Genomic DNA, 22,392 nt, shown 5'->3' with positions numbered 1-22,392 from the left:
TTCAGTTCGAACTTGATGAAGATAAAGTTGAAGACTTCTTTCCTCTGATTCTTTCCAGAATAAAAAGTATCATTTTGTTTTCGCTTATTTTGGATTATAGCTTATATGTTTTTTCGAGTTTGTTAATGTTATATTTTATTTTCAGTTTTTAAAAGAAATCGATAAAGTTTATTTATACAGTTTTTTGAATTGTTTTCTTAAAACGCTAGTTGAAGCACCATAAAATGCTATTTTTTATCATTTGAAATGCGTTTTTGAGAAAATTGGATTTATCTGCGCACACATCTATATAAATATATTTTATTCAGATTATCCATGGCTTACAATATTTATTAGATAAATTCGTGTTTTACGTTGGTTAATTTTAAACCTGACCTTCTGAGGTCCTACTACATTCTGAGGTCCCATTACGTGTACTGAGATTATTATATATCTATATTATCTATAAAAATATTATATTAAAATTTGTTTAGTATGAATGTTATAACGCATATAGAAATATTATAACACTCGTATGATAATATATAGAAATATTTTACAAAAAAAGCGCACAAAACTAAACTTAAATCTCTTTATCAGCATCAGAAACACGCAGCTCGCTTAATTAATTTTGTAAATCGTATTTCAAATTCAAAACCACTTCTGAGAGAAATGAAAGCCTTAAATGTATACGAACTAAATGTTTATAATATTTTATGTTTCATGTTTACATGTAAAAATCATTTATCTCCTGATTATTTATAAACCTTTGTGATGTAAAAACCCATAAACAAATACAATCTTCGCAATGGAAAAAATCTACAAGAACCTTTCTGTCATACTAAATTTGAACAACTAATTATTTTTTTATCGCGGTCCTTATTTAAGAAATAAAACAGTTTTGCCAAATTTTGATTTGTCTTTGAAATAGACTTCTTTTAAAGGAAAATTAAAAGAAGGTATCTTTTCAGCAGAAAATATTTTTTCTTGTTTTTAGTTCCTTTGTTTCATATACTTTATCCAGTATATTTATATTTTAAATGCACAGTTATATATAGTTTGTGTTGATTTATTTTTATTTGTTAATTTGATTTTATTGTTATTATTATTATATTTGATATTTTAAAGGGCTTCATGGTAAGATAGTATGATCTTCTGGAAGTCCTGCCGATTATATTTGTAATAAAGCTATTCTGTTATTGTAACTTATTTTTATTGGAGGCAAATAAATTTACAAAAAAAAAAATCTTTAAATCATATCTTAATTTTATAAAGTATTTGTTATCTTTTTTAACTTAGTTATCCTTGCAATTATTCCTAAGTAAATTAAAACTTTCATGTTTAAAATGAAAAGTTTATTTAAAAGGAATCTGGTAAAGAAGTTATAAATATTTTTTTTTGTATACGTGTTCTCGGAATATCTCATTTAAAAAACGGTACGAAGTAGTCGCATGAAATTGTAAATAATAATGGATTGCTACTTCATAATTGTTATTTTCGGAAACAACTTCCTATAGTTGATGGTATTCTTTCTTCTTGTGCGTTGAAATCTTGATTTATACTTTGTTTTTTTTGTTAAAAAAAATGGTTTTGCGCGGCAAGAAGGGAAAAAGTCCTCCTTTTATGAGTCAAGAATTTATAATTCAAAATCATGGGGATATTGTTTCTTGTGTTTGTATGGTTGTTATGGTTGGATTAATGTTTCAGGTAGGATTTGTACATTGTTATCTAATATTATTATAATGCTATAATATATATATATATATATATATATATATATATATATATATATATATATATATATATATATATATATATATTTATATTTATATATATATTTATATATATATATATATATTTATATATATATTTATATATACATATATTTATATATTTATATATATATATATATATATATATATATATATATATATATATATATATATATATATATATATATATATATATATATATATATATATATATATATATATATATATTTAACAGATTCTTTCATTAAAAAAACGTGTTAAACAAAAAATCCACGCAGTGCATATAAAAGAGGTTTAATACTACAATATAGTATAATAATGAAAAACTGAAAAAAAAATTTTTTTTCAGTGAACAATTAAAACAAAATGTGCTAGATATAACTTGAAAAAATGATAAAACATAAGAGTAGTTTATTCAGTTTTTAGATAATATTCTTCTGACTAAATACTTGTTCCAGTTGCCGGCTTTAAGGTTTTATAAACCTTTTTGATAGTCTGAAAAAATGTTTGTGGGTGAAGCAATAATATAATTTGATTGTTAGGTAGACTTCATGATGTTGATGCAATAAATCTCTCCAGTCCTTTTATGGATAACATTCTGAAATAGACTGTTAAGAATTCCAGTATTTGTAAACTCTAAGTTATGTTGCAAGTGTATGGTTCTGAGTTCAATACAATAAATATTTTATATTTATTTTACTTGTTTTTATGGATTATTATAAATAATATATATTATCATTTATTTATTTTTATGCAAAGTTGTATATTTAGAGAAGTATAAATGTACACAAAATTTAAACCTGCTATTAACTAATGCAACCAAAGCCATTGGCTTATGTATGTTAAGTTTCCTAAAAGTTTGTCTATTGTCAGTTGATGCATTAGTGTGCATAAAAATAGCTTATATATCTGTATGTGTGCATGCGTGTAAGTGTATATATGTGTATGTATAAATATGCATGTGCATGTAAGTGTATATATATATGTGTGTATATATATATATATATATATATATATATATATATATTATATATATATATATATATATATATATATATATATATATATATATATATGTATATATATTTGAGCAGCCATGGCACAGTGGTTAGAGTTTTGGCTCAGAACCCAGAGGTCCAAGGTTCGATGCCAGCTCTAGCCCAACAAGCGACATTGGTACGGAAGAAGGCGTGAACTTCTTGTTAAATGCTCTCCCACGGCGCTCTGTGATAAGACTGTAAGGACTTCTGGGAGCACCTAAAATAACTACAGTATATATATATATATATATATATATATATATATATATATATATATATATATATATATATATATATATATATAAAAATATATATATATATATATATATATATATATATATATATATATATATATATATATATATATATATATATATATATATATATATATATAGGCCTTATTTTAAGGTGTTACACGTAAAGCAATTTATGTATGCCTTAAGCGTATTTATGTAAGCAGTAAGCTTACATAATTCGCTAAAATTTCGGTTAAACATTTTTTAATCATTTTTTAACTTTTAAATTATTCTTTAGGGGTAGTAAAAGTAGTAAAAGAAGTAAATAATTTTTAAAAGTCACATTAACTTTTAAATTAAGTTCATGTAAAATTATTTGTTACAAAAGTTTGAATGAGAATGTTTGATATAAGTGCTATTTACTAATGAAAAGAACTCAAATGAAATTAAAAGTTTATTTTTATTTCGTTTTATTTTATTGTAATAGTTGATTTTTTAAGCTTGAAGCAAAGATCATAAAAACATAATTTAATTCTAATAAAAAATATATGATTTAATTTAAAACTAATTTAATAAAAGTATATATTTTTATTCTGATTAAAAAAAAAATAGTTTTATTTAGATTTTAAAGTTATTTAATTTGATTTTGATTTAAAAAATATAGTAAAGTTTATTAAAATTAAAGTTAATGCTTGGATATTTTATTATTGAAATTTTATTTGCTCTTAAAAATCTCATTTATATCGCAATTTTTTTTTCGGTTTTCCTTCCTAAACATTTTTTTTATTACTCAAAATTAAATTTTAAATAAACGACTGCATCAAATATTTGCACAAAACGTATATTTAACTCTTTTTTTTTTATAATGCAAGTTAAATCGCAGCGATTATTTTTTAATAAACGATATACAGCGATATAATCTTAATAATAAAATAATAAACTTTTTAATAAATAAAGTAAATAAATTAAAGTAATTTTTTTATAATTTATAGAATTTTAATTTATTCAAATTCATGCAAATGTCGAGAAAAGAAAGAAATTTGTTAATATCAAACATTTTTTTAAATGCAATATTGAATTTAATTTTTTCGTATTAAAAAAAAGGAAAAGAGAATAAACATTCCCTTATAGTAATAATAAAAAAGCTGTTAAATAACATTTAACTTGTTTTGTTTTTGGTAATTAATATTATTGCAGTAATTTAAAAAAGTTAATGTCTTTAAAAAATAAAGAGAATTTTATGACATCAAATAACACCCTATAAATAAAATTTTGGACAAATTTTAATTGCATTTGTTATGTAATTTATTTCATGCACGCAAAAAACCTTTACACTTGTTTGAAAGAGGATTTTATAATCTATAATTTATAATCTATAAGTTATAATAGTATATATTATAATCTATAATTTTATAATATATTAATTTAAATTTAATTTAACTAAATTAAAAATATTATTTGAATATTGAAAATAAAATGGTCAAAGTAAAGGACCTCAAAAAAATTATGGAAATTTTTTTCCAAAAAAATCGAGAAAAAGGTAAAGTGTTTATTGCTAAGCAGTTTATAGAATGGGGTTTACTAGGGTGTCCCAAAAAACAACATTTAAAAAAAATATATACAGAGACCCCCTTAATGTGTTTTATCTAATTCAAAAACACTAAATTAAAATTTTTTTTGAATAAAAAATATTTTTAATTTAGTGTTTTTGTATTAAATATTTTCAAAAAAAAATTTTTTCAAAAATATGTCAACCTGGTACTCAAATGAAGCGAAATTATATAAAAATTTCAAAAATAATATAGATTTTAAATATAGAATTGTTATTTTTGGTTTTATTACATGAAAAATTATGTTTTTTAACAACAAAAAAAAAATGCATTTTTTATGTATTTTTATGATAATTTTAATAAGTTAAAATTTTTTCAAATTAAATATTATTTTTGAAATTTTTATATAATTTTGCTTCATATGAGTACCAGGTTGACATATTTTTAAAAAACTTTTTTTTTGAATATATTAGGGACCTATTAAATATTCAAGGGTCTTCAGGGACCCCTTAAAATATTTTTTATTCAAAAAAATTTTAAATCTAGTGTTTTTGTATTAGATAGAACACATTAAGGGGGTCTCTGCATATATTTTTCAAAAATGTTGTTTTTTGGGACACCCTAGGGTTTACCCAGATCAACTGCTTACGATAAAATCGTAAAATTGGAGAATGGATCTCTGAAAATAAAAGTTGGAAATGGTCGAATTGCTAAGGTAGCTACTAAAGAAAATATTCCAAAGATTGCTGCATATTTTGAAAATAAGTCAGGGTGCTCCCAAAAGAAAGTAGCTCAAGTTTTTAACTGTAGTCAAACTCGAATTTCCCAAGTATTAAAACAATGGCTAACATTCGAACTTACAAAAAAACAAATCGTCCAGATCGTAGCCATCAGCAAGTTTTTAACTGTAGTCAAACTCGAATTTCCCAATCTCTTAATCTAAAAATGTATGCTTTAATTTTTCAGAAAAAACAACACACACACACACACACAGAAACAAACATACACATAAATATATACATACACAGGCTTGGCCAGAAAGCGGGAGGGATCACTCTTGAATACTGACCTTGGAAATAATATTTAGTTGTGAAAAACTGGCCAGGTTTTTGAGTCGTTTTGAGAACATTAAAGTTTATGTATGTCCGTAAAACAAAAAAAAATTTTAAACATGGAAATATACATAAACTTGAATATTCTCAAAATATCTAGAGTTCTAGAGTATTCTGTTGAAATGTTTTAAAAATTGTATTATTCAAGATTTGTTAAGTTTTGAGATTTCTAGCATAAATTGTTTTAACAATATATTATGAAACAAATTATTATTAATAATACGGCTCATTCTTGGAGCCACATCTGCAAAACCGTAAATCTTTTAAGCTATTATTATTTGTTTACAAAAATAAATGTTTTATAATATAAGTTTTTTAAATTGTCAAAATTTTGAAAGTTTGTTAAAATTATAGATTTTATTAGTATATTCTTATTTTTTATTTAAAAATTTTGTAATCTTGTAAATTTTGTATTGTTATTTGTAATTTTGTAAATTTTGTAAGTGTATCTGTTTTTATTCTAATGTAATCTTTTAAAACAGTTTTTATGATTTATTTTGTAAACATAAAGACTTTTAACAATAATTGCGTTTTCAATGAAGTTATTAATAATCATCAAAGTTAATATAACTAATTAAGACATAAACATACAAGAAATTTCTGGTTACTAAACACAAACATGCATACAAAGTAACTCGCGGATGAACAAGCTTTACGTCTGAGGTCACGACAAGACACAAATGTATACATATATACATATATATATATATATATATATATATATATATATATATATATATATATATATATATATATCAGGGGTTGTGATGAAGAAAATCGTCCAGCGTGTTATATCGCGCTCGTAAAATTAGAATACGTTTTTATCGAGCGTGATTATGTGCGCTCGAAATAACGTCGACGAGCGTGATCATGAAAATTAAAAAATTTTCGTTAAAAAATGTTTAAATTAGTATCACACTCATGAAACTAATTCAACGAAGTAGATTTTTATACTTCCAAACTTCTTGTATATTGTCAGATTGCAATTTTATTTTTAACTATTTATGTTATAAAAAAATAATATCAAACAAAAACGCAACTTCTTATTGATTTTGTATTGAAGTATAATTTAGTGACTTAGTTTTGATTCGTTGTTTTGATATATGTATTTTAAAATGTTACGCTGTAAACTTAATTAACGGTTAATGGTTTTTATATTTCTTGATATTTTTTTTTCAAATTATTTTTTTAATTTTTTTCTAAAATTTCTTTTTTAAATTACGTTTTTTTATCTTAAAAATATAACACAAGAATTTGAAATAATAATAAATTAGAATAATAACTTTCCATTTAATAAATGTTGACGTCCTTACTTTGTTTCCTTTTCGAATGCGATTGCGAGCATTCTAAACAACAGAATCGTTTTAAATTTGAGTTAAAATAAATAATAGTTAATAAAAAAACCTATACTATAAACAAAACTAATTTTAAAAATTACTGTATTATTAATATTTATTTTGATTATAAACGATGTGTGGAATATTACAAACAATAAATCAAATAAATCTTACTTGATATTTTCACAAGATTAAAAATACTCCGCAGTTTCAATTTTCTTATAGTGGTTTTCTAATTTTCTATTCTTATTTTATTTGCACATTTTTGTATTCACATTGTGTTTCCACGTGCATAATTGAAATTAGTGACTATTAACGACTTCAAACTGCTCATTCACGACGTAGTGCTTTTTATATTTTATATTAGTGCTTTGATAATAGAATATCTTTAATAAAAAATCTTTTTTAAATATTTTATGAAAATAAAAAAATAATCCCGAACTATTGGACGAGCGTTATTTTATACGCTCGTTATAAGCTGAACGAGTGTTGTTTATCGCGCCTAGAAGGTTTGAAAATACCGTTTACGGGCGCGTTTTACGAGCGGAGCGCGCTCGTGCTGGCTTCATCACAAGCCCTGATATATATATAGTTTTATAGATTGTTGCATTTAGGAAGTATGGAAGGAAAAAAATGATTCTTACGGCAACATATATGTAACTTTTAATTACTTTTGACTTTTGTCCAACATTTGCGTGTTGTCGGAAAGTTAAAACCAATAATTTAATTACAAAATTATCGTTTTTTAAAAAAACCGCAAAAACGCAAATTTAATTGACCAGAATGTTTTTAAAAACATTCTAAATGTTTTTAAAACATTCAGAATGTTTTTAACAATATAAACAATATTTTTATTTTTATTTTTTTTAATAAAATGTTTTTATTTTTATTTTTTTTAATAAAATGTTATTATTATTACTTTTTTAAAAGACATTTTAATAAAAAAAATAATAACAATGTTTTTATTTTTATTTTTTTTTATTAAAAAGACATTTTAATAAAAAAAAACAAAAAAAACATTGTTTATATTGTTAAAAACATTCAAAATGTTTTAAAAAACATTTTGGTCAATTAAATTTGCGTTTTTTTAACAATTAATTTGTAATTAAATTAATAGTTTTTACTTTCTGACAACACGCAAATGGTTGAAAGAAAGTCAAAAGTAATTAGAAGTGACGTATGTGTTGGCGTAAGAATCACTTTTTTCCTTTCGCTCTTCCCAAAAACAACAAACTATAGATCTATATAATATGTATATATATATATATATATATATATATATATATATATATATATATATATATATATATATATATATATATATATATATATATATACACACACACACATATATATATACATATATATGCATATACAGGGCTTGTGATGAAAAAAATCGTCAAGCGTGTTATATCGCGCTCGTAAAATTAGAATATGTTTTCATCGGGCGTGATTATGTGCGCTCGAGATAACGTCGGCAAGCTCGATCATGAAAATTGCTTAAGGCGATACTCATAAAAAGCTTTTTCTTTTTAATATCTTTTTTTATTTGTTACATAATTCTTTCGTCAAAAAATGTTTGAATTAGTATCACAGTTATGAAACTACTTCAACGAAAGAGATTTTTATTCTTCCAAACTTCTTGTATATTGTCAAATCGCGATTTTATTTTTAACTATTTATGTTATAAAAAAATAATATCAAACAAAAACGCAACTTCTTATTGATTTAGTATCGAAGTATAATTTAGTGACTTAGTTTTGCTTCGTTGTTTTGATATATGTATTTTAAAATGATACTCTGTAAACTTAATTAACGGTTAATGGTTTTTATATTTCTTGATATTTTTTATTCTAATTAATTATTTAATTTTTTTCTAAAATTTCTTTTTTAAATTACGTTTTTTTATCTTAAAAATATAACACAAGAATAATTTGAAATAATAATAAATAAGAATAATAACTTTTCATTTAATAAATATTGACATCATTACTTAGTTTTCTTTTCGAATGTCCTTAATTGCGAACATTCTAAACAACAGAATCGTTTTAAATTTGAGTTAAAATAAATAATAGTTAATAAAAAATCTATACTATGAACAAAAACTAATTTTAAAATTTACTCTATTATTAATATTTATTTTTATTATAAACGATGTGTGGAATATTACAAACAATAAATCAAATAAATTTTACTTGATATTTTCACAAGATTAAAAATACTCCACAGTTTTAATTTTCTTATGATGGTTTTCTAATTTTCTATTCTTATTTTATTTGCGCATTTTTGTATTCACATTGTGTTTCCACGTGCACATTCCATTATTGAAATTAGTGACGATAACGACTTTACACTGCTCATTCATTACGTTAGTGCAAAAGAGAACGACGTTGTGCTTTTTATATTTTATATTAGTTTCTTGATAACAGAATATCTTTAATAAAAATCTTTTTTAAATATTTTATGAAAATAAAAAAATAATCTTGAACTATTGGGCGTTATTTTATACGCTCGTTATAAGCTGAACGAGCGTTGTTTATCGCGCCTAGAACGTTTGAAAATACCGTTTATGGGCGCCTTTTACGAGCGGAGCGCGATTGCGCTCGCTTCATTACAAGCCCTGCATATATATATGCATATATATATACATATATATACATATATAAAGTTTGTTGTGTGTTTTAATTACTTTTCTTAACTATTTCTTTTATTTACGCTAAAGGATTGTCCATAAATTATGTAACGCAAAATTAAACTTATAGACAAAAGACAAAAGATTTAAATTTTTCCTTTGCAGTGTCATTAATTAAATTAAGTATATAAACAACCTTTAAAGTCCCGCAAAAATCGTTGCGCCAAAGAGCAAAATGATTCTCTACTTATATTTTTTAAATAAGTTTTGCGTTGTGTAATTTATGGACAATGCCTATTTAGCTTTATTTGTTTTAGTTACTTTTATAAACGATTTCTTTTATTAATATGTTGACCTTGTGTTTGTCTTCAACGGACACCAAAAAAATAAAAAAATAAACAAACCAACAAGAAAGCAAGTTAAATAAAATGTTGTAAAAAAATTAAAAATCATTTCGAAAAAAAAAGATGGTAAAGATTATAAAAAAATCAATAACCTGCTTTATTGTTGCATTTTCTTCTAAAAAAAGTACAGCATTAATTCTTTGACATTTTATCAGTGTCTCGAAATGGCTGTGTTGCATGCTCAGATTTAGAGCCATTACATAGGCAGTTCTTAACATCATTGATAACGCATTGCAGTTGTTATGTGGTACCAAGTTTTCTATATCGATATTGGTGACTCGACTACTTCCAGGATCTTCAAAGTACCTATTTTCAGTTTGTACCGCCAACCTATGACATTGTCCTTTAAGTTGGCGATCAACCTTATTATTATCAAGAAAAATCACGATTAAAATTAAATAATTCAATAAATAGTTGGTTCACTTTGCAATCTAATAACTTAAAAGATAAATTCACGGCGCATTATATAATATTTTATACATAATACTTTTAATGAAACATAGTAAAATAACTATATTTATAAGTAAAAATTATGCTAAAATTATTTCCTGGATTGACAAATTAAAAAGTAAATCATTTTAATTTTACCTGACGTTTTGTCACCAAACAAGTTTCCTCAATAAACAAATAATTCAATGCTCCTTTAACTAAAGTATCTTTTAATATAGCTGTTTTGTGCCTAGTGCAAATCTTACACCATATTTTAACAACTAATCCATTTACTTCCGTGGACGCGATAACTGGTTCTTTCCCCCAAGAAAGAAAAGTTTTTAAGTTCTTAGATATTGGTTTACTAACTCTAACTAATTTTGCTTTAGTTGCCATAATTATAAGTAAGTAATTGTAAGTTTAATTAATTGTACTTAAACTTAAAATTACTTTTTTCTGTTTTAAAACTAATTAAAATTAAAAATCCCATTCACTTATCATCATCAGCAATATTGTGAAGCAGTTCCACTTCCTCTTCATAAAGTATTTTTAACCTTTTTAGTTGATTTTTATCTAGTTAATTTAGTTTCTACAGCAACTCAATGATTTAATTATTTCATTTGTTTATCTTCCTAAGAAGAATTGTTAAACTTTTCAAACTACACGAAGCACAAAATAGTTGTTAAAAAAAATTAACATTTATTTATAAAAATTGAAAATTAACATATATTTATAAAATAATTTAGCTAAAATAAAACTAAAACAACGTTAGTTTTATTAGAATCTTGTTGGACTTTTCGGGGTGAGGACTATTTTTATTATGAAGGCCTTTTATATGTGTCACAACATAAAAATGACTATTAAAAAAGTCTTCTTAAATATTTCAGGGCCCCTAACATGGCAGGGCCTGGGGCTAAAGCCCCCTCTAACTCTGACCCTCCTTAATCCAGCACTGGAAATTAGACACGAGTATATAAATAAAAATTTTATTATACTCTTTGATAAATAAAAGTACATTTGTTTCCTTATTAAGCAATCATAAGATGTTACTTTATATAAAAAATGTTGCTTAATTTTATAAAAAAATTATAAAAGAGCGATGTTTCAAAAATATTTGTTCTAAGTGTAATTTATTTTGCTTTAATTTTTTTCGCGTTAAAAGTTATTTTCTTTTCTTAGGTTTTTTTTTTTTTTTTGTATTGTTTCTCATCGGTCCAATAATCTTTTTTGTATGTATGTATGCCACAGTGGACCAAAGAGACCGCCAGGTTTTATGTCGTGTCAATTAAACAAAACTTTTTTTATTTAAGAGTATTTATTTTATAATAATAGAAAAAGTTGTTTTTAAAATCTAAACCAAGTGCTAAGGGTCCCAAATGGAGCAAAAGGGAAGATTGAGGGGTCCCAAACCCATTTAAGATTTTTTTTTTTCAATTGTAATTTTTTTTTTCTCCCTGCATTTAGTTGAGAAGTTTATATTTTCAAAATTATTTTAAAATTATTATATTTCATTAGTCAGATACAGCGCCCCCAGGATCTAATAAAAAGTATAAAACTCTTTTACTTTTTTAGTTTATTTTTTATTTATCAATCTTTTTTCTTTAATTTATTTAGATAAATTGAATAAAATTTAAAACAATAAAACGACTAATATTTACAAATAATACTGATATATGGAACATAAACCAACTAAACATAACTAACTCTTCTTCCGTTAAAGTCAATCACATAAGAGAGGAGTCTTTCGCCATATTCTTTGTTTGCAACTTTTCGCTTGAACCTGTTCCATGTTGGTTTGAATTTTGAATGAATTGATTCTCCGCATTGTTCAGCAAACTTAGATAAGCCACAATTGTGGTATTCAACAAAAGGTTGCACATTACATAAGAGTATATGTACTTTCCAACTAATTGTAAGTTTTTTCCCAAGTATGTCAGCAATTTCTTGAGCAGATAAAAAGAAGTTCTTAAATTTTAGAATGGCCTGCTGATACTCAAGCTCAAGTGTTCTACCGAAACAAGAATCTTTTACAACCTTAAAATCTTTTAAACACTGAACAATTGGCACAAGATCAGGATATTCATACAAAACAACTTTTTCCAACTCATCAACACACTTTAGTATCTGGTTTGAATTATTCCCATCCCAACCTCTACCTTGATATCCTCTCTGTAGTACACAATTATTTTTCAAAAAATTATCAAATCCTGGCCAAAGATCCATTAATAAACATCCCAGTGTAGTTACTATTCCTATCAGGATATGTAATTCAGGTGGAGGTACTAAATGTTGGATTAGTGTTTTTGGATCTTCATCGAGGTAGAGAATTCTTGGATATATCACATTCATAAAATGTTTCATATTGGATTTCCTTGAACTATTTTCTACCGTGTATCTTTGATACCAATAGTCAAGGCTTCCAAGTGTTCGCAGTTTACCACAAACTTCACTTGAGTCTCCTTCACACCAAAGACAAGCTTTTTTTCCTGCATGGCTTGAAGTTCCAAAAACTGCATTAGCACATTTCAAATCAAAAGCTGCTGAAAACTTAACATCTTGTAAATTGAGTTTCTCTAAAATTATTCTTAAATTGAAGTTTGATTCTTGCACATCTTCAACTATGGAGAGGATTTGACAGCGTTGTACACCACTATTTAAGTATAAATTTGAAGTAGTATTTTCATTAACATCAAAAACATTTACAATGACCTTCATGAAACCACCTCCTCCATCCATAGAAATACGAACAAAAGCTGATTGGGGATCAAGAATACGTTGATTTATTAAATCTAGAATAAAACTAGATGTGTTTTGAACAAAAACAAGGTCTTTTATAGAAGTACCATCAGTACTACCAAGGAAGTTGACCTGAAAAATAACAATAAGTAAAAAAAAAATTTTAAACAATATAATTAATTTTTAATACTAAAAAATATATTAGTGCTACCTTTTCTACTTGATAAAAATGAGATAAAGACTCTTCTAGGTCACTCATTTTTCCAAAAATGTTGTTTTCTACTGCTGACTTACTTCCCATTCCTTTTCGAAGAGTAGATATCAATACCCCTGTTTTATTCAGGGAAAGTTCTAACACTATTTGAAGTTCCTTAATCATCTGAAGAGATACTTGTTTTACTGACCTAGATATAAATGAAAAAAATAATAATATTTTCTCATTTGATAAATATGTACTCAACAGTATATATATGTACCTTCTCTTTGCTTTGTTATCAGGACATCCAACTGTAATCGTCAATGGGTTTCCGCCAGAAGACAAAATAAATTGTTCCCCATTTGCAATTTTGTCAGTCTTCATTTTTGCTTTTATTATACCAGATGCAACTTGCTCTGCTTGCAAATTTTCTAGACTTAATGCTAATAAGATCAGGTTCTCTACTGCAGATAAAGAAGAGCAGTTGTGTAAATATCCTTGTGCAACAGTTGAAAAACATCTACTACATAATTTGGAAGACACATTTGAGTTTAATATATTAGGAACTTCTTTGGTATGAATTATTGAAAATGAAGCTATTCTTGTCATCATCCTCCATTCAATCTTAAATCAAATTTAAAAGCTATTAATTAATGATATAAATATACATATATATATATATATATATATATAAATATAATATATATATATATATATATATATATATATATATATATATATATATATATATATATGCATATATATATGCATATATATATGCATATATATATGCATATATATATATATATATATATATATATATATATATATATATATATATATATATATATATATATATCAATTTTAGAGATTTATTGTTTTGTTTAATATTTACATACTTTAGCAATCTTTTCTCCCCATAAACCTCGATGAGGTTTTCCAGCCTTTAGTAGGTAGAGATTTCTCTGACAACCAGAACATATAACATTAGGATAGCTGCACACATCCAGAGAATATCCTGAATAAACAAACAACTTCATCATTTCTTCTACAGTTGAATTTACACTACTTAAAGACTTTGATCTGGCTCCAAACATTTGCCAACAACAGCAGCATACAGCATCTCGTTGAAAAACAATATTTTCCATTTAAACAAGTTAAAAAAGAACTAGATACGCTATATTTTTTATAATCTGCAATATAAGATATTATACTAAAAATAATAAAATATAAATTTATAGGTATTTTTAAGATAATAAAAAATAAATTAGATCTATTTTATATATATATATATATATATATATATATATATATATATATATATATATATATATATATATATATATATATATATATATATATATATATATTTAAAAGTAATATAAAAGCACAGTATCCACATATAAAACCCTTTTTAAGCTATCTTTTTTGCGATTATATAAATTTCTTTATATAATCGCGCACCCTGGATTTTATTTTCTATGCAAAAGAATTATACTTTTAATGTTGCCTAATTTGTTATTTTTAGTTAACGTTTGTTTATAAATAAAAATTATCATTTATTTTATATTTTTATAATTAAGTGTTATTTTTATCATTTAAAAAATATCAGCTTCTAAATTTCTTCTGTATAATAATTATTCAAACATTTTTCAGCAATTGATGATAATAAAAACCAGTTTTTTCAGACACCGTAAATAGTTACTTCATTTCTGTTAAATTTTTAAAGGCGCAAAAACGAATTTTTAAAAAGAAGTTGGTTTTTTATATTTTAATTCAAATATTTTTAACTTCTAATGTAAAAAAGACCACTTTTTAGTAACTTTCAGACCTATGTTTTTATATGATTTCTAATCAGTATAATATTTTCAATCATAATCAATTGAAAAAATGGGTAGGTGGAACTATCTTAACACCCTGTTTTGGCCCATTTTTGGCCCTTAGCACTTTATTTTAATTTCAAAAACCTATTTTTCTACATATAAACTAAAAATACTCTTGAATAAAAACGGTTTGATTCAATTGACACGACATAAAACCTGGCGGTCTCTCTGGTCCACTGTGATGCATGTATGTATTAAAAATTTAATATTTGTTCATTCACTATGGATTTTTAACAAATTAATAATAAATAAATTTAAATTTTACAAGATTTTAGGTTATGTAGATACAATGTTTAAATTTTTTTCAAACTTTAAACAAAAAATGTTCAAAACATAATTAGATAATTAATTATTATTAGTTTTTTTCTTGCAGTTACTTCCTTCTGTTTTGTGTTATGTATTAGGCTATAATTGATAAATATTACTTGTAATGTAATATTTAAGGTTACTCAACCATTGGCTCAAACATTTATTGCTGCTCAATATAATGTCACCAAGGAAGCTGATAGTGAGTAAAAAATGTTTAGTTTTTTTTATTTTAGTTTTTTCTTTACTGTTATTCCTATTGTAATTTATTGATGTTTGTGCAATTGTTTATATAATAAATTTTTTTTAAATTTAGGTGATTCAGATGTCATGTACACTTCAGGAGTAAAAGATTTATGCACTATATTTTTTTATACTCTTTGCTGGATTGTGTTACATGCAATTATTCAGGAATATATACTTGATGTAAGTGACTTCTAAATTCTTATTAAAAAATTTAAATAATATTAAAATTAAAAAATTGTTTCAATATGTTTAATAAAATATTAGTTTCAATGATAAAATTTCAAGATATTTTTTAAAAAAATTTTTAAACACTGAATATTGTAAAAGCATGCTAAATATGTAAAGTTATTTATTTTGACAAAAAATTTTTGTAAATTTTGATATTATTAACTTAGTGAACTGTTAAGTTTAACTTTATTAGGTGTTATGTCACATTGGAATTTAACTGAACTTTTTTTGTCTTGATTTAAATTTTTGGTTATATATTTTTTTATAAAAGTTGAATTTTAGTTGTTGTTAATAAATTATTTATCAGAACATTAATTTAATTTAATTTTTTCAAAAGTTTGTTTTATTTACTAAAATTGTCAAAATGTTTTGCTGCGAAGTTAAGCAGTCTAAAATAAAACTTATATATTTTTATTTTAGAATAATTAACTGCTATTTTTTGTGCATGTTTTGTCTAAAATTCAAAGGTTCATCAATATATAACTCATTTAAACAAAAAAATATTAAAAATAAGAAAACTTGTCATCAAACATTTATCGATTCCGCTTTAACTTTTGGTTTCTAGCAGTTTTAGCATATACTTGTGATATTAAAATTTATTATAACAATTGTATGGTTAAAGGTTATTATTGCAGTTTTAAAGGTTTAAAGTTACTAAAATAATTGCTTGGTTAAAAGTTAATATAACAGTTGTATGGTTAAAAAGTTATTTTATATATTATTTACAGTTATTCTCGTTACATTTTAAATTCAGTTAAATTGTTGCATCTTTGATTTTATCAAAGTGCCAGTTAATTAGCATATTTTTTGTAATAGAACCAAATATTTGCAAGTCTAAATTTATTAATTTCCTACAGCTACAGAAGTTATACATTGTATTTTTAAATGGTTACAGATCTTTTGTCATCAATAAATAAAGATGGAATAGCTGACGAAAAAAACTGAAAATTGTTTAAAATTGCAGTTTATTCAACACAAACTTTGGAACACTCATTAATTGGCAATATACAGTTACGGCCAAAAAGATTGGTCCACTCATTAAATTTTTTAAGGCTCTTATGGAGCCTTAAAAAGTCAACCCCTATTTTTTTAAAATTAAAAAAGCTACTCTATCTGAGACTACTTTTTTTTTTTGCTTCATTTTCTAACACTACTCAAAAATATGAACCTTGTTAAAAAAGGCCACTGCGCAGAGAAACAAGCTGGGTGCAATACTTCCAGAGGTGTAGGGTCGATTTAAACCTCGAGATTGTGAGCCAAGTGATCTACCACTAGTATACTAACACATCCAGTTATTATAGATAATTACTTATAAATGCAAAGCACGGATTCAGTAGAATAGAAAAATATCTTATATGTCTATATACCTTTAAATCATGTGTAATTCAATCATAATTGTCTTAGAGTGCAGCCACAACATCACTTGCTAAACGTGCACAAGAACCTTTAAGGGTATATAAGAATATAAATAAGAATCACAAAAAGGAAAACAGAATAAATGAAAAAGAAAGTTACAGAGTTTAACAAATCATATATTTGAACAAAAAAGTATACATCTTTGGTATTTTCTTGTTGAAAAGAATGAAATTACTATTAACATAGATGCAAATAATATGCATAATCATTTTGATAAAGAAGTTTGTAAACTCTCCATTAATTCTGATATAGTCAAGTTTTTTATGTTCATAGCCTCAAAGTATGGACATAAAAGATATGATCTACCCAAACTATTTTTTTTTTTTTTTTAAATATCTTTGCTGCCAACAAGGCTGCAAGCAACAATGATTTGAGTTAGAAGTTACTGGAAGACAAAAGATTAAGTTAGTAGAGCAAGATAACGATTGACAGATGACTTAAAAGATTGCAAATTATATGAATCAGGAAAGCAAGATGAAAGAAGTGAATTCCAAAGAACTGATGTTCAAGGAAAAAAACTTGAGGAATTAGAGTTTTTGGAGCACTTGGGAACAGTCACAGAAAAAGGATGAGACTTAACTGAAAGATGAGTAACATGAGAATGAATTTTAGTAGAGGGCACAAGAGACACTAGCTCTTTAAAGCATTGCCCATAATAGTATTTGTAGAAAAGAGAAAGAGAATTACAACGATGTGATAATAGTTGGAGGTTGGCTGTAAGAGCAGGTCCAAGTGTGTTTACAATGCGTTTTTATATGCTAGGAGCAAAGATTGAAACAATAGGTTTTAAAAATAGTTTCAACTAAATACTCATACTGTTATACTAAATCAGGTTACTAAATAAAGGTATATTATGAGCAAACAAAGGGCATTTGATACAGGATAAAGTAGTTTTGTTTTTTGCATTATACTCTTTTTTTCTTCTTTGGCTGAAAAACTGTCTGGATTAAAGTAACCATTTTAAAATTAAAGAGTGCAAAATAGAATAACACAATGCCAATCTATATACACAGGAATCACAATATATATCCAGACACAAACAGTTTAGCAAACTTAAGTGTGAGCCTTCCTAATTTTTATTAAATAAGCTAAGCTTATTGCTAATTTTTTTATATTATCATAAAGTAATGCCTGAGCCCTCAGCTGGTTTATGTGCAATATATTTTTATTTAAAATAAAAATATGTTTGAACTTTTTTTATATCCTTTTCTAAAGTGTTTTTTTAGCACTTTTCACAAAATTGAATCAATAAACTAAGTTATTTTTATGCTACAAACTGCAGTCTCTACAAAATATTTTTATAAAATAATCTTTGTAAAATAATCTGTAAATTATTAATATAATAAATATTGTTAAAAAACAATTTTTTTTTATTTTGAACTATTTGTTTAGAAATTTAATAAAAGGTTTCACATGTCAAAAACAAAGTATAACAAATTCAATGACTCTGGAAACATTTTGCCATTTTACTTACTTTCAATATGGTTCGCAATTGAACAAATTCAAAAGGTAATATTAAACCATATTTGATTTTACACTTATATGTGTTTGTGTGTGTGTATATACACATATTTGTATATGTATGTATGTATGTATGTATGTATGTATGTATGTATGTATGTATGTATGTATGTATGTATGTATATATATATATATATATATATATATTAAGCACTAGCGTTATTGGGGGTGCTTAGTTACAAATGCAATATTTAGTTAGGTAATTGCAATGATGCCATTTTTAAAGAGCGAGTTGTTGGGCAATTTATTTTTAGTTATTTCTTATCAAAAGTTGAGTGTGATTTAATGTGATTTTTTATTTTATAATTGAAAAAAATTGCTTTTCTGCTAACTGCCAATACTGTAATGCCAGTGCAAAACATACATGTTATTTATTTATGTTATATATATATATATATATATATATATATATATATATATATATATATATATATTTATTTACAGTTAGGGATTATGCAAAATTTTTCAAAACTTTGGGAAAATTATCCTGCTCAAGAAATGAGGTTTTTCTAAAAAATATTTAATTTTTTATATTTATTGTTTTTGTTATAAGTTTTATTAATCAATAATATATTTAATATTTTTTAGCTTTATGAACAAGTTTTACTTTATTCTCCAAATTGCATACTGGTTACACTGCTTTCCTGAATTATACTTTATGAAAGTGAAAAAAGAAGATGTCAAAGAGAAAGTTCCTATTTACTGTCTCTACCTTGCATTTATTTCCGCAGCTTACATAATGAGGTTTTTTTGTTTGTTTTTTAGTTACCTTACTAACCTAGTTATCAGTATTAGCAGTAAACTAATAAGGTTGACTTTTTATTAGAAATTGAATTGAGATGTGTATTCAGGCTGGCATGAAAACTTATTTCTTCTCGATGGTTACAATTCAAGTCTTTGGTTACTCTTAACGCATGGTTGCCTAATGGTTACCTTTTGTGCAGCTGATATTTGTAATCTTTCACCTTTTTCATTCATCTTTTCTACAAACATTTATATAAAGTACTTTTACGGTTGGAGAAATTAATGCAAAAAAGGTATTGTGTAACGCTAAAGGACCATTTTTTAATTGTCTAAATGACCCAGTTTTTCAGAATATTAAATCTTTTATTTTATTTCAGAAGTTAGACTTTAAAGATAAAAAGTCTTTAATAGTACCACTATCAATGGCAAGTCTAATATTCCATCTCTCACATTTTTATCTCTCCTATTTAAAAAGAAAATTCTCTAACAATTATTTTCAAATATTGTTACCTTTTTACTTCAACTACAAGGTCTTTAATTTAGAAAATCTTTTGTCTAATAACTTATTCTATCAATCAATACAGATTTTGATTCTTATACTGCTGATTTGTTAACTACAGTAACAGAAAGGTGTTATTATGTGTTAGTTAGATGCAAATAACAAGGACTTTAGACATTTTAAAAGCTTTTTATAAGGCAGTCACCCTGGTCTCAACCATAAGCTCTCTTAAATAATAAAATAAATTTTAATAACATTTTTTGTCAAAGAACTCACTCTAGTTTTTTTTATTTAAGTATAATCTTTTTATATAATCTTCTGTTTATAAAATTTTAAAATTATTGCCTAATTTTATACTGCACGAAGAACAGCATGTTGGAGTTTGGGCAGGTTAATATGGCCTCCAAACCGGTATTCTGGTGTTTAAAGAGACCTAATATATACGTTTATAAATAGGTCACTGAACTTAATTATTGTATTGGTGATGTTATTTTGCTTTGTTAGATATTATATTGCATTGTTAGAATCAGATGTATCAACACAAATAAGAATTCTATCTCACTCTTTTAATATTTAACAATTCTATCTTGTTTTAAAGTCTTTTGTTCTAAATGGGAAAGAAAAAAAAAACTTTAATCTTATTTCAAATTTAAAAAAGTGGTTTTGAAAAAAATAACTTACTTTATGTTTTGCTATGACAAATTTTGACAGCATTTTTCAGTGTTTTTTTTTCTCATCATTTTCCAGTTTTTTTTAACATTTTTGGCTTTCCTGATTAATTAAGAGCACTAAGTTTAAATTGTGGAGACCACCTGAAATTTTTTGAGAAAAAAACACTATAAGTGTTGCACATGCTTTAAATTTCATTTTTGTTGGTTATTTCTTTTTAAGTATAAATTTAAAATTTAGTTAAAAATTGAGATATAAGTTTAAAGATACAGGGATAGCAGTTAGAGCTGCAGAAGTATTTTGTTGATATGAGGAGATTTTTTTTAAAAAGATGCTGCTGTAATTAGTTATAATCCTGTAGTTATTTTTAGAAAACTTTTGGTATTTTGGTTTAGAATTTTAGCCCTGTGTTGGATATATCTGTTATGCTTCTTCTTTATAAAGATACTTAAGTATTAAAAAATATTACTATTCTGTAAGTTAATTTTTAATTTTTATAGTGGAACCCGAATTGCTTTTCTGCTTTTGGCTATTCACTATGTTCCTGAAGCACTTTTTGACATAACTCGAATAATTCATTGTGCTGGTAAAACTGACATTTCTCAACATGGGTAAGTGAGTTTATAATTTGTTATTATTGTTATTTTATATCTATATATGTAGTTTTTAAATTCACTCCTCCCCCTGTAGCTCCATAGATGGCCTCGACATTATGCTGCCTGGACAAATTATGAATGGTAATGTACTCGATGAGTCATTTACCCTTCATCTTTTAGGATTAACTCTTACTTTGAATCTTTTTTGGAAACCATATATCAAGTCCTTTGCAAAATTAGCATCTGCTAAGGTTGCATCTTTTTATCGAGCTTGATACTTTCTTACTCCAGATTCTATTCTCTATCTCTATAAATCTCAAATCCAGCCTTGTATGAAATACTGTTGCCATTTCTGGGGCGGATCTTTTAACAATGTCCTTTCTCTTTTAGACAAGGTGCAAAAATGCATTGTAAACATAGTTGGACCTGCTCTTGCAGTCAACTTCTAACCATTATCACATTGTCGTAATGTTGCTTTTCTTTCTCTTTTCTACAAATACTATAATGGGCACTGCTCTAAAGAGCTAGTGTCTCTTGTGCCATTTACTAAAATTCATTCTCATGTCACTCGTCATTCAATTAAGTCTCATCCTTCTTCTGTGACTGTTCCTAAGTGCTCCAAAAACTCTTATTCCTCTAGTTTTTTTCCTTGAACATCAGTACTTTGGAGTTCGCTTCCTTCATCTTGCTTTCCTGATTCATATATTTTGCAATCCTTTAAGTCTATTGTTATTTTGCTCTACAATCTTCATATTTTCTCTTTCAGTAACTTCCAACTCTAATTAGTTGTTGCTTGCAGCCTTGTTGGAGGCAAAGATATTTAAAAAAAAAAAAAAAAAAGAAACGCGGTATTTCCAGAGG

At 25.0% G+C, this 22,392-nt stretch overlaps 1 protein-coding gene across 1 annotated transcript in view; it reads left to right on the top strand.

The window, feature by feature from the left end:
• Window positions 1-1,398: 1,398 nt before the first annotated feature.
• Window positions 1,399-22,392, top strand: part of LOC100200891 (translocating chain-associated membrane protein 1-like 1) — a 34,087-nt gene continuing 13,093 nt past the window's right edge. Inside the window, exons 1-7 of the mRNA XM_065796024.1 lie at window positions 1,399-1,686; window positions 15,751-15,814; window positions 15,929-16,038; window positions 18,895-19,011; window positions 19,468-19,526; window positions 19,612-19,767; window positions 21,436-21,546. Coding sequence (XP_065652096.1) covers window positions 1,564-1,686; window positions 15,751-15,814; window positions 15,929-16,038; window positions 18,895-19,011; window positions 19,468-19,526; window positions 19,612-19,767; window positions 21,436-21,546 — 740 coding nt within the window. The 5' untranslated portion in view covers window positions 1,399-1,563. The remainder of the gene's footprint in view (window positions 1,687-15,750; window positions 15,815-15,928; window positions 16,039-18,894; window positions 19,012-19,467; window positions 19,527-19,611; window positions 19,768-21,435; window positions 21,547-22,392) is intronic.

The sequence above is a fragment of the Hydra vulgaris genome, chromosome 04 (assembly GCF_038396675.1).
Source record: "Hydra vulgaris chromosome 04, alternate assembly HydraT2T_AEP".
Lineage (NCBI taxonomy): Eukaryota > Metazoa > Cnidaria > Hydrozoa > Anthoathecata > Hydridae > Hydra > Hydra vulgaris.
Note: the sequence above shows the minus strand (reverse complement) of the source record. Positions and strands in the feature narration are given on the sequence as shown.